Source organism: Corylus avellana, chromosome ca11 (assembly GCF_901000735.1).
Source record: "Corylus avellana chromosome ca11, CavTom2PMs-1.0".
Classification (NCBI taxonomy): domain Eukaryota; kingdom Viridiplantae; phylum Streptophyta; class Magnoliopsida; order Fagales; family Betulaceae; genus Corylus; species Corylus avellana.
The window spans coordinates 1,191,596-1,205,765 of NC_081551.1; the positions used below are offsets into that span (position 1 = coordinate 1,191,596).

At 34.9% G+C, this 14,170-nt stretch overlaps 2 protein-coding genes across 2 annotated transcripts; one reads left to right on the top strand and one right to left on the bottom strand.

Annotated features, from left to right (window-relative positions):
- Positions 1 to 85: 85 nt before the first annotated feature.
- LOC132166448 (pre-mRNA-splicing factor SLU7-A-like) lies at positions 86 to 2,390 on the top strand. Its single transcript, XM_059577264.1, has 7 exons — positions 86 to 176; positions 329 to 492; positions 740 to 852; positions 963 to 1,343; positions 1,463 to 1,598; positions 1,754 to 2,053; positions 2,202 to 2,390. Exons 1-7 carry the CDS (start codon positions 155 to 157, stop codon positions 2,388 to 2,390), a joined length of 1,305 nt encoding a protein of 434 aa, XP_059433247.1. The 5' UTR covers positions 86 to 154.
- A 6,028-nt stretch (positions 2,391 to 8,418) lies between these two features.
- Positions 8,419 to 12,541, bottom strand: LOC132166496 (pre-mRNA-splicing factor SLU7-A). Its single transcript, XM_059577320.1, has 10 exons — positions 12,426 to 12,541; positions 11,648 to 11,811; positions 11,440 to 11,552; positions 10,785 to 11,198; positions 10,480 to 10,615; positions 10,021 to 10,320; positions 9,427 to 9,643; positions 9,181 to 9,284; positions 8,819 to 8,887; positions 8,419 to 8,697 (listed from the first exon to the last, which is right to left on the bottom strand). The coding sequence occupies exons 1-10, from the start codon at positions 12,439 to 12,441 to the stop codon at positions 8,620 to 8,622; spliced, it is 1,611 nt and encodes a 536-aa protein (XP_059433303.1). The 5' UTR covers positions 12,442 to 12,541; the 3' UTR covers positions 8,419 to 8,619.
- Between the last annotated feature and the right edge of the window lie 1,629 nt (positions 12,542 to 14,170).

Sequence of the window (14,170 nt, forward strand, 5' to 3'; positions counted from 1 at the left end):
ACTTTGCTTACAAGTATTTCTATTCTATAAATAGGGTAACTCCTTATCAAATCAAAATCAGAGAATCACTCACCCAACGCTTCGACGTACAAACTCATCCGCTGCACCGGCACCGACATACATACCCTGTGGTTTTCAGAGTCTTCTTCCTGGGATGGCGATCGCTTCAGCTTCAGGTATGTGAATGCGTGTTGTTGTTTGTAACACTAATTTGTCAATTTCCGGTCCGATTTGCGGTTTTTTCACTCGCTTTCTTTCATCTTCTATGACGTAAACATATTAAATAATCCAATATTTATTTAGCTTATACGGTGCATGGGGCTTGCAGTTGCGTTTAAGTCTAGGGACGACCGTCGGAAGCAAATCGAATTGGAAGATGCGCGTAAAGCTGGGCTTGCGCCTGCTGAGGTTGACGAGGATGGAAAAGAGATCAACCCTCATATTCCCCAGTTTATGTCATCTGCACCTTGGTATCTCAATGCTGACAGACCTGTAAGTAGATTTCTTCGATCTCTTCTTCTTCTTTGTCGTCTAGACCAGACTATTGGAACACATCCTTATCCATAGCTTAGTTTGAATTCAAATAGTACAGATTAGATAATTGTAAATACGTACAAATATTGTAATCTTGATTATTTGAATTCAAACTAAGCTATGGATAAGGATGTGTTCCAATACAGACCAGCATGCATGTAGAGCTTGTTCTTATTATTTTTTTTTCCATCATCTTTAATTTCAGAGTTTAAAGCATCAAAGGAAGTGGAAATCAGATCCCAATTACACAAAATCATGGTATGACAGAGGTGCGAAGATTTACGAGGCTGACAAATACAGGAAGGGTGCTTGTGAAAAGTGAGTGATCTCTCCCCCTCTCTCCCGTTCGTGGTAATGCCAAAAAGAAGCCTAGCTATGTTATTAGTTTTAATTGCGTAATAATTGATAAATTAATGCTTTTTTAACAGCTGTGGGGCCATGACACACGATACAAAATCATGCATGGAAAGACCCCGAAAAGTGGGAGCAAAACGGACGAACAAACACATTGCACCTGATGAAAAGATTGAGACATTTGAGCTTGACTATGATGGTAAACGGGACCGGTGGAATGGCTATGATGCATCCTCCTATGCCTATCATGTCATTGAGAGATATGAAGCAAGAGATGAAGCTCGAAGGAAATACCAGAAAGGCCAACAGCTTAAGAAACTTGAGGATGATGAAGAAGAAGAAGAAGATGGTCTAAGGGTAGATGAAGCCAAGGTTGACGAGAGCAAACAAATGAATTTTGCAAAGGTTGAAAAGCGTGTACGCACAACTGGTGGCGGAAGCACTGGAACTGTGAGGTGCGGACTTCGTGCTTGTGTTTGCTGCATGCTCTTGTATACAACTATGTACAAATTAATATATATGTTCCCACTTCACTTGTGTGTTGGATGTCATTACTTAAGTATACATTGTGCAGGAACTTGCGTATTCGGGAGGACACAGCAAAATATCTTTTGGATCTTGATGTCAAGTCTGCACATTATGATCCCAAAACCCGGTCCATGCGTGAAGATCCTATGCCAGATGCAGATCCTAGTGATAAGTTCTATGGGGTAAGTTCTATGATCTCAAATTACCAAAAGCTTAAAGCTAATGGGATTAGGTGAATTTAATCATTTCATTAATATTATAACATAATATATTATGATTTTCTTAAGGTAGGTTTATATTGTATTGAACTTACTTTGGTTTAATTTTTATATTATAGGGAGATAATCGACATAGAAATAGTGGTGAAGCTTTGGAGTTCGAGAAGCTTAACACCCATGCTTGGGAAGCATTTGAGAAGGGCCAAGATATTCACATGCAAGCAGCTCCATCCCAAGCCGAGTTGATTTATAAGAACTATAAGGGCATCAAGGAGAAATTGAAATCTCAAACGAAGGACACAATCTTGGAGAAGTATGGCAATGCAGCTGCTGAAGAAGAAATTCCAATGGAGCTTCTACTCGGACAAAGTGAAAGCCAAGTTGAATATGATCGTGCTGGAAGGATAATAAAGGGGCAGGTATGAATATTTCTTTTAATTCTGATTTTGTGCATAAGACAGTAAGATGCTCAATTACTACAACCATTACAGAAGAAATTACAGTCAAATCTTTCATGAGGTTTTATTTTCTTGTTTGCTTAAGCAGTCTGCCTTATTCTATTTACAGGAGAAGGCACTTCCAAGAAGCAAATACGAAGAAGATGTTTACCTTAACAACCACACATGTGTTTGGGGTTCGTGGTGGAAGGATCATCAGTGGGGCTACAAGTGCTGCAAGCAGATGATCCAAAATAGCTATTGCACTGGTGCCGCCGGCATAGAAGCTGCTGAGGCTGCCAACATATATCTTATATGAAGGCTAATTCTATTAGTTTTAGTCTTTTTATTTTCGGGTCTTCCCATTTTTGTAATATTCTTATTGAAATAAAAAGCATCTTTGTGTACGTAGGTTTTCAATTTTATTATATTTACTGCATTCTTAAAGTTGACTTTGTATTATGAACCTGAAAACAGAGTTTCCTCCGTCAGTGGAGGGCTAAAGGCTTGCTAACTTGTCTATCAGAAGTCCATCTTTTCCTTTCTTAGTCTTGTTTCTACTGTACATTTTAGACTGCTTTTGTACATAGGCATATGCACTTTCTCTTTGTATGCTTTGCTCTCTCGTTTTCTCTGTAAAGCCTTGGTTATAAAATAAGATGATATTCCTCTGTTTTGGTCATGTAATCAAATCAGTTTTCCTCTAATCTTTCACCGAGGCACAGGCTATATTTGTTTCGAAGAAAAATAGTTTCTGTTGGAAAATAGTTTTCGCTAAAAACATTTTTTTTTAAAATAATTTCCTTAAAAATATTGTGTATGAAAAATCACAATATATATATATATATATATATATATATATATATATATATATAGGAACACTCCCCTTTGCTAGCCCGAAATGAAAACGAGATCCGCCCCATTAATAACTTGTCAATTAAGAATGTGAAAAAAAAAAAAAAAAAAAATTAGATTATTGTGACCTCTTCTCTAAGGATAGCCAACCAAAGTCTTAAATAACCTTCTTTTTGGAACCTGTTCAGTAAGGGAAGTAGGTCCACGGACCATGGGACAAGAGGATAATAAAATCAGTGTGTTTAATAGATGATTTTGCTTCTGGTGGCATCTGCCTTACTCAGCTTATTACAAAAAATGAAGAAAATTGTGGCATAGGTACATTTTAACTAATTCTCTTACATTCATTATGCTTGTACGCATACTCTTTTGCTTAAGATCATTTTCGCTAACTTAAGCATCAATCGGAGGTGGTTCTACTATTATCGTTGGCGTGCTATTCTAATCTTTAGTTTTCTTGCTAGTTTCTGACATTAGAAGTTTGATGTGCATAATTAGTGTATCAACAATCCGATTCAACAATTGGAGGCTCTCCCACCAACCTAAGAGCCGGTATTACTCTGATTGTCTTTCCCCTTATTTTGCATTTGGAGAGTGCCCATCTTTCAATTCACTCATGAATGTAAATATCTCAGGTAGATTTATGCTCTATTTAAATTAGTTGGGTTGTCATAGATTCACCTTAATCTAATCCTTTGACAAGCCGAATCAGCCCGACTTGAAAGTAAATTGTCAACTTCACATTACAAATGGACTACGACTTAAGATATTAAATCTTTTTGGGTACATTAGAGGCTAATTGAGTTTATAGGCTTATATAATAGAACATAATCCTCTCTAAGCACATGAGACGTCATGAAAAGCAGGTATAGCTTTAACCCTTAGAGCATTCACAATGAAAAAGTCAAATGTTACTTTTACTTAAAATGGCTAATCAGATTTGTAAAAAACCCTTACATTGGATTAGCCAAATGTAACAGCACTTTTCAATTGAGCATTTTATTTTTTTTATTGTTTCTCTCATCTGTTTTTTTTTTTTTTCAATAACTTTTCTCAAAACTATTTCCCAATAAAGAGTAAAAAAAATAATATTTTCATGGAATAGATAGAAATATAGCTAATTGAATGCAGAGATATTTAAAAATTAATTAGCTAAATTAGGTAAAAGTCAATTTTGAAGAATTATTTTGCATAAAAAATTGACTCCTCCATTGTAAATGATCTTAGCAAGTAACTTATTATCAAAAACTTCTATTACTTCGAAGATGGACAATAATGGTTTACAAAATATATATAAATGGGCCTACACGCATTCACATACTTTCAATAAAGATTCTTTTTGAAAACCATGGCAATAGCGAGAAAACACAAGTGAAATCCCCAAATTTCCAACAATAAAAACCTTTGTCTAAATTTTAAATAAAAAATTAAAATCCGAAACAACCCAAGCATGTACACACAAATAAGGAACCTGAAAGTGGGAAGTTTCCTACAAACAAGCAAAACCAGTAAACAAGGCCATGTTTGGTAAATATACAATCCACTCTTCACGATTGGTGAGGAAAAAAATGAGTGTATTAATTACTATAGAAAAGTGAAAAAGTTGTATTGAAAAGTGGAGTAATGATTTTTTTATTTAAATAGTAGTAAAAAATAAATGATGAGAAATAAAAAGTGAATAATGTGATATAAAAAGTGAGAATATTTTGATTTTAATTTTTTTGAAAAATGAGATGAATAGTATGGGAGAATGTGATGTAATTTAACAAACAAGGTCGAAGTATGTGAATGCAGGCCCATTTATATGTATTTTTATATTCTCTATCTTCAAAGTAATAGAAGTAATTGAGGCTGCAACAGTTCTTATGAAGGCTTGCTCGGTAACTTGGGGAACCAATATCCTTGATGATTTAGCTTTTGATAACAAGTTACTTGCTAAGTGTTAAAGCTATACCTCATGTGCTTCTCATGACATCTCTTTTTAAGGTGCCCAGTTGACACCTGGAATAAATAATTAAGGCCTGTGTATTAGACAATTACTACACAACTATTTATCATTTTTTGGCCAAAAAAATTAGGAAACGCTATCTAAGACCATCTCCAAACAAATGTTGTATAAAAAGGATTATAAAACTCTTAAAAATGTATGACATCAAATAGTTGAACTCTCCGTTAAGAAAACATCTCAAAAAGACTATATGTGGCCCATTGGACTAAAGCCAAATCCAGTACCAACCTAATTGATATAATCACAATTTCGCATTTCAAATCACAATTCACCACCACAAAACACTATGCCGTAAGAAAAAAGAAAAAAAATAAGGTCCCCGCCGCTATGTGAGAACCCAACCAAACCCATTTCACATTTTGCTAATTTGCCTGAAGAAGGCCCGTTGAAACATGGGCTTAAGCGTGGCAACCCAAGAATGTGATTACCCAACCAAACCCATCCATTTCCAATCCGGGTAAGCTCCAATTTTCATTTAAATGACCAACATACCCTCACGAGACTCTCCAGTCCACCGCCGATTTTAGCGTGGCGATGGTTAAGAATTGTAGAAAACTGGAGGAAGTTATATAGTATGTTTTATATGTTTAACATCGTTTATAATATCATGTCATCTAAATTTTATTGTATTTTATTTTTGTCTGATTTTGCTCAGCATAAGTAAGCTAGGAAGCGTTTGGACCTATCTGGGCCCAAATTTAGGCCGGGGCGTTGAGCTATAGTTTGACCCTGGGCAGATCCAGGAACCGCTGGAAATAGAAATATTATAAAGAAATAATACTTTTATTTGTATACTCGACAGGCGAGTGTAATTAATTGTTATTAGCCATAATATAATAAAAAATAAATATAAATAAATAAAAAATCCAAGATCCCAACCAATCACTTTAAGCAGTAAGGAATGAACTATCAAGTCAGATAAACTAACATCCTCAAATTATTGTGTACACAGTTTCTAAATAAATAACATTGATGCTTTCAAACATATTGTTGATAGCCTCACATATTTTTGCTGTTATGCCTTGCTACAGCTCACTTTTGCAAATTATAGCTGTATGTTTTTTTTTCCCCCACAAAATTCATATAATTAATTATCTCACTTTATAATTTGAAAGTATATAAACAATTTAATGGCACATTTTGGCAACAATTTTTTTTTTTTTTTTTTACCAAAGGAACAAACAAGAATAAAATTGGGACACCAAATTCTTTGTGCGGAGGAAGAGGTAGCGTAAGTGTAAGGAGTTATAATTTAATGGTGATTAGAGAGAAAAATGGATAAAATAAGGCTTGAAAATTCGTAGGTAGTAGTAATCCACATGCAGCCCTGCATGCGCATGGGTCCGATGGTCCCCAAATTCTCCACTGAATTTAGCGTGGCAATGGTTAAGAATTTGGAAGTCATGGTCGACCTTCTTCATCTTGTAGGCTTCCATATCTTTCATATCGGAAGCGAATTGAATTGGATGAAGCCAGTGAAACAAGCCCTTCCTTACCCGGCCGTATTGTCTGACTTTAATTTAGCCTACAAGAATTTCTTCATTTGGCACCGTGGTGATAGATCGTCATTATGGACTTTCTTCATCTTATATCTCAAACTTCTTCCCAAAACCTCCCATTCCAATTTGAAAGAATCACAAGCCGTACTTTAGTCGATTCTGCAAATTGATAGAAGCAATGTATAAGCCAAAATAATAATAATAATAATAATAAACTGAACCATCAAACTAAAATCCACACAATGTTGAATAGCAACTTATTTTAGATACTAAAACGTCCAATAGAGAACCAAAACATTGAACCAAAAAAAAAAAAAACTAAATGGAAACTAAAAGTATAAAAAGGGCTAAGAAAATTTTAGAGAAATTAGATTTTTTGGTGCTCAATAATATGAAATGTAAAAATTATTTTTTCCATCTAAATTATTGGCAATGAGATTGATAAAGTAGGTACAAGATTGACAAAGCAGGTACAAGATCAGTGACATAGTAAGTTGCAGGAATTGCTCATGTAAAATGAAACGAGACTCCCTTAAATTCAACTTGTGGATTCCAGTCGGTTAGGGGTTGGGGAAATAATTATATATGGTAATGCAATAGGACAAGATGTGCAAAGCTGGTATGAACCTTGTGAATTCTGGAGTAGATTCGTACATCGGTAGTTCTCTTTTTTCTTCGCCATTCATCGCCGTCCTCCATCCGGCAGAGGTTATAGATGGAAGCAGTTGTTTGGATATGCTCTTATATATATACATGACTACGGAACACACATCTCACATGACGGCATGACCACCAGGCACCAACCCTACACACATCTCACATGACGGTATCACCACTACGGAACAGTGGAACACACACATCTCACATATATCTTATACATACGGAACACACATATAAGATATGTTGCAGCAGCCATATTTTATATGAAGGCTAATTTATATATATTGCTCGTAACTAAAGGTGTCTATTAATTAGTTTCAGTCTTTTTATTTTCGGGTCTTCCCATTTTTGTAATATATAATTCTTATTGAAGTAAAAAACATCTTTGTGTAGGTTTTCAATTTTATTCTAGCTATTTACTGCTTAAAGTCGACTTTGTATATATTATGAACCTGAAAATATGTGAAGTGTTTGATAATTAAGGGTCGTGTATTAGACAATTACTACACAACTATGTATCATTTTTTGGCCAAAAAATTAGGAAACGCTATCTATGACCACCTCCAAACAAATATTGTATAAAAAAGATTATATAACTCTTAAAAATGTATGACATCAAATAGTCTAACTCTCCGTTTAAGAAAACATCTAAAAAAGACTATATGTGGCCCATTGGACTAAAGCCCAATCCAGTACCAACCTATTTGATAAAATCACAATTTTGCATTTCAAATCACAATTCACCTCCAAAAACACTATGCAGTCTATGCTGTAAGAAAAAAGAAAAAAGAAAAAAGAAAAAAAATAAGGTCCCCGCCGCTATGTGATGATCCAACCCATTTCACATTTTGCTAATTTGCCTGAAGAAGTAGGCCCGTTAAAACATGGGCTTAAGCGTGGCGACCCAAGAATGTGATTACCCAACCAAACCCATCTGTTTCCGATCTGGGCAAGCTCCAATTTTCATTTAAATGACCAACTTACCCTCACGAGACTCTCCACCGCCGAGTTTTAGTGTGGCGATGGTTAAGAATTGTAGAAAACTGGAGGAAGTTATAGTTATGTTTATGTTTAAGAAAAAAGGTTAATTCTTACCCAAAAAAAAGGTTAAAAGTGTAGTCTATAACTCTTTTTTGGTCTCAACTTGCAAAAAGGAGATAATCTAAACCATCGCTGTTAAGGGTGACTCAACCACCCCGGTTTGGCCTTGAGTTGTTCGGCACTCCCATTTTGAAAGTTGGAGTAGTTTGGCTCCCTTAAATACCATTTATGATACAAAATAAAACTGAAAAAATAAAAAATAAAATTATTAAACCACAATAGAGTAAAAAGTTTAACCTAAAAATAAATAAAAAATATACTTTAAGAATGTAAATTATGTTTGTATTATAAAGGTGTTTAAGAAATTTGATTACAATATGATTTCATTCACCCGTGCATTACACTGTACCAAACAAAAAAAAAATACATATTCAATGTTACAAGGAGTAAAAATAGCTATTCCATTCTACGAAACAAACTATGTCTTAATTTAAGAAATCCCTCATCGGATCGTCATGGTGGACCTTCTTCATCCTGTAAGCTTCCATATCTTCCAGGGTAACCTACAGTCAATCAAAATGATGGTGAGAAATTCCACAAGAAAGCCACACACAATCTAGTAATCTACCTTTTTTTTCCCCCAAAAAATAAAAAATAAAAATCTACACTTTTAAAAAATCCTACCTCGTCATTATATCTGACGTTATACTTCCTTTTTCTATCATCTTTCTCTTCTCTTCTCCTTTCATCCTCCTGTCCAAACCAAAACGAATTTTAGTTAATGATAATGTATGTGCAAAACAATGTCAACTAACTAATCTAGCAACAAATTTAGATGGCATAAACAAAATATCTCTGCAACTTACTATTGCTTCGAATTGGTTATCGAAGTCCACTACTTGAAAAAACCAACTCAAAGTTTTAACTTGAGCCTAGAGAAGTTATAAACACCACTTCTAATGGCAAAATCCTAATGTGAATTAAATTATGAAAGAAGTAGATATATTAAGAACAAGAAGAAAGACAACTAATATAATAAAGCTCACCTTTTTAAGTGCCTCAGCAAGTAACTTGTCATCCAAAACCAGATCATCAGGGACATCAGTTCCCCAAGAAGCTAGCCTTTTGGCCTCCACTGGCGGAGGCAACTCTGTATTCAGGTTCATAATACAATGTCAACTTTAAGCAGTAATACAAAAAATTGAAAGCCAACACAAAGATGCTTTTTATTTCAATAAGAATATTACAAAAATGGGAAGACCCGAAAATAAGAAGACTGAAACTATACACACCTTCAGTAGCTTCCTTACGAGCAATATTAGCCTTCATAAGATCTGTTGCAGCCTCAGCAGCTTCTATTCCGGCGGCACCAGTGCAATAGCTATTTCGGATCATCTGCTTGCAGCACTTGTAGCCCCACTGATGATCCTTCCACCACGAACCCCAAACATATGTGTGGTTGTTAATGTATACATCTTCTTCATATTTGCTTCTTGGAAGTGCCTTCTCCTGTACATAGAATAAGGCAGACTATTTAAGCAAACAAAAAAATAAAACATGAAAGATTGACTTTCTTCTGTAATGATTGTAATTGAGCATTTGTAGTCTCATGCACAAAATAAGAATTACAAGACTGACAATGCTAAAGAAAATTATTCATGCAGAACAATGAAGACTTGACATATCAAAGAGCACAGACCAAACTTTTGCCCCAAAAGATTCAGACATCTTGCAGACAATAATCAAGACGTTTCAAAATCTACACAAATCAACACAGTCCAGAGCACATGCTTCTTCTTTGCAAGCATCATTTGCTCATCAAAAGTTGAATTGCAAAATTAAGAGAGTAATAAGAATTAAGAGTAGACCATTACTAGAAATCATACCTGCCCCTTTATTATCCTTCCAGCACGATCATATTCAACTTGTCTTTCACTTTGTCCGAGTAGAAGCTCCATTGGAAGTTCTTCTTCAGCAGCTGCATTGCCATACTTCTCCAAGATGGTGTCCTTTGTTTGGAATTTCAATTTCTCCTTGATGACCTTATAATTCTTATAAAGCAACTCGGCTTGGGACGGAGCTGCTTGCATGTGAATGTCTTGTCCCTTGTCAAATGCTTCCCAAGAATGGATGTTAAGTTGCTTGAACTCCAAAGCTTCACCACTATCTCTATGTTGATTATCTCCCTATAATATAAAAATTCAAAAAACCAAAGTGAGATCAATATATAATATAACTTTGCAGCTGCACCTTAAAAAAAATCATAATGTTAGAATATTTAATTAAATGATTAAGTTTTTTGGTAATTTAACATAATACAATATCTAATCTTCAAGGGCACCTACCCCATAGAACTTCTCATTAGGATCTGCATCTGGCATAGGATCTTCACGCATGGACCGGGTTTTGGGATCGTAATGTGCAGAGTTGACATCAAGATTTAAAAGATATTTTGCCGTGTCCTCCCGAATACGCAAGTTCCTGCAAAATGTATACTTAAGTAATGACTATGTATAACATCCAACACACAAGTGGGAATATATTTCCACATAGTTGTATACAGGGCCAGCAAACACAACCAACTATATTCCAAAAAGAAAACATTCAATTTTCCTCTTTCATTGGAGTGATATTAGAAGGGAACCCTCACCTCACAGTTCCGGTGCTTCCACCACCTGTTGTACGTACACGCTTTTCAACCTTTGCAAAATCCATTTGTTTGCTCTCGTCAACCTTGGCTTCATCTACCCTTAGACCATCTTCTTCTTCATCCTCATCACTTACCCCAGCCTCATCATTTTGGTTATTGTTTTTCTCCTCAAGTTTCTTAAGCTGTTGGTCTTTCAGGTATTTCCTTCGAGCTTCATCTCTTGCTTCATATCTCTCAATGACATAGGCATAGGTGGATGCATCATAGCCATTCCACCGGTCCCGTTTTCCATCATAGTCAAGCTCAAATGTCTCTATCTTTTCATCAGGTGCAATGTGTTTGTTCGTCCATTTTGCTCCCACTTTCCGGGGTCTATCCATGCATGACTTTGAATCGTGTGTCATAGCTCCACAGCTGTTAAAAAGCATTTATAAATTATTACACTGCACATGCAATAAAGACAAGAACTAACATAGGCTTCTTTTTGGTTGGTAAGAAGAGAAGGCCATACACAAGCCAACCACCCAAGTTTTTGGCATTACCACCAATGGACTTTTGGATGAATTGCTAGACTAGGTTGTATTTAGCCATTTGATTGCCAGATAGAGTTTGGGAGGAGTACTGACACTCAGGTGGAGAGAGAGAGATCACTCACTTTTCACATGCACCCTTCCTGTATTTGTCAGCCTGGTAAATCTTTGCACCTCTGTCATACCACGATTTTGTGTAATTCGGATCTGATTTCCACTTCCTTTGATGTTTTAAACTCTGAAAGATGATGTAAAAAATAAAGAACATTTCAATTTTTACAAGCTCTACATGCTGGTCTAGACAATAAAGGAGAAGAGAAGAAATCTACTTACAGGTCTCTCAGCATTGAGATACCAAGGTGCAGATGACATATACTGGGGAATATGAGGGTTGATCTCTTTTCCATCCTCGTCAACCTCAGCAGGAGCAAGCCCAGCTTTACGTGCTTCTTCCAACTCAATTTGCTTTCTATGGTCCTCCCTAGACTTAAATGCAACTGCAAGCCCCACCAAAATAAATATTGTGGATGATTTAATATGTTTACGTTACGGTGCTTTGCAAAACCACAAATTGGATCAAGTACCAGGAATTTGACAAATTAGTGTTACAACCAACAACATTATTTACCATGACTCCAAAGAAGAAATCCAATTTATAACAATTCATATCCACACTAAACATCTTACTCAACAGCTATAACAGTAATGCGATATCAAAATTTCCAAAGTAAATAACATCACCAAATAAGCCACTATCAGCACAAGAAACCTGTCTTGTAATTTTCATATGCTGCATGCTTTTCTCTTTCAAATCATCATATTACTTCGAACATAGACTTATTTTAGAAAACCACGTGAAATCCCCAAATTTCAAAATTAAAATCTGAACAACCCTGAAAGTGCAAAATTATGTACGAAATAGCAAAATTACCAAATTCCAACCCAGAAACACAACAAAATGATTCGTTACAATCAATTATAAGAAATTATAGAAACAAATGTTCCAATTGATCCAAAAAAATTTCAAAATTGAAGTATAAACTAGAGAATACAATAAAATTTGGTTCATATGAGAGAACGAGAAATAGCGGGAAGCGAAAACTACAAGTACCTGAAGCGGTCGCCATCCCAAGCTAGAAACGACAGAGACCTACGATCACAGGAAGATCACACGAAGACTCCGAAATCAGAAACCCTAGGAGAGAGTGAGAGGGAGAGAACGGACTTGAGGGAATTTTGGTGCTTTATAGAGATTAGAGGGTAATAAAGACTTTTATCCTCTACTGTATGCCAGTGGTCCGATAACGCTGGGCGCGGGTCGGGGCGGGTTTTGTGGGTATTTGCCCACCCCTTAATTATTTATTGGTAATTATACGTACATATATAAAAACACAAGGACACAAACTGAAAACACACTACTAAAAGTCTAAAACCTCTATCCTTTTTTTGTTTTTGTTTTTGTTTTTTTTTTTGTCAAAACCTCGGAAGAACAGAAACTCAAATCTAAAAACGCACCGTGCAAAGGTAAATTGCAAATACAGGAAGAAAAAAAAACCAGGAAAGTCAAAAAATTTCACAAATCCATTCTGGGTTGCCTCCCCAATTTAAGCTCGCGAGTCTGTTTTCCTAGTCCAACGCAGAGTAAAGCAAAACTCTCTCTCTCTCTCTCTCAAACTTTCACGTGGTAAACAGACACAGAGAAATACTTTATTTTGTTGCATGTTTTTTAAAATTTTGGATGACGTAGTAAATAAATAAACTACTAAATTTATAAAATCTAATTTAATCACCCTGTCAAAATAGTTGGCATTAAAATTATATATATATATATATTTCAATGGAAAATTATATTTTTATAGCCAGGCATACATGGACAAAAAAAAAAAAGGTAAGTATACCACCTACTTTTGCCTATAACATTATATTTTTTATACGACTTAAGTTAGGGTTGAGGAGTATAACTTATTTAATTAAAAGAGTTGAGTTATGATTGATATGCATTATCTTAATGTCTGTTTGGGATTGCATTGAAATGGCATAAAAGTATTTTTAATACTCAAAAAATCCGTTTGAGAAAAAAAGTATTAATTTTGTAAAAAAAATTAAAGCATTTTTAAGGATTCAAAAAGCCTAAAAATGACCAAAACGCACTTTTGGCAAAAGTTTAAAAATGAAGCTTTTACTCAAAAGCTCTTTTTGACTTAAAGCTCTATTTGTCTTAAAGGCTCTATTTGTCAAACGTAATTTCAAACAAGCTCTTAGAACACTAGTAGTAGATGCTATAGGAAAAATCAAAAGAAAGTTGCTGTTAATGCTCTTATAATTATATCTCTACACATGAATCAGATACTTGACAATTTTTGACAACACCCATAAATCCAACACGAAATTGAACTAGTGAACGGAAAGAAAATGGTATATCCCATTAAGAGTAGGCTCTTTTCTGAATTATTCTCACAATTTTAAATTTATCTCCCTCCTTTTCTTTTCTTTTTTGCAAACAAATGTAAAAAAAAAAAAAAAAAAAAAAAAATTTAGATGATTGACGTGAAAGATGTGGGTTTGGTAGTGATGCCAGATGTGTGTTTCACAATCATGTATAATGTTAAATATTATCTTTTTATTTTTTTAAAATCTTTATTAATGTGACTTTTAAAATTACTATTAAATTTTAAATAAATTATACTTGAATTTTGATTCAATAGTGATTTTAAAAGCCACATCAATTTTAGGAGGATAAAAAAATGGTACCTAACATTACTCTTCACACACCTTACTTATTTCTACCGGATTTCTACAGCCACATAGGCAACCCCGAATTTCTACCGGATAGTTCCCCAACGCCTAGCATTACTC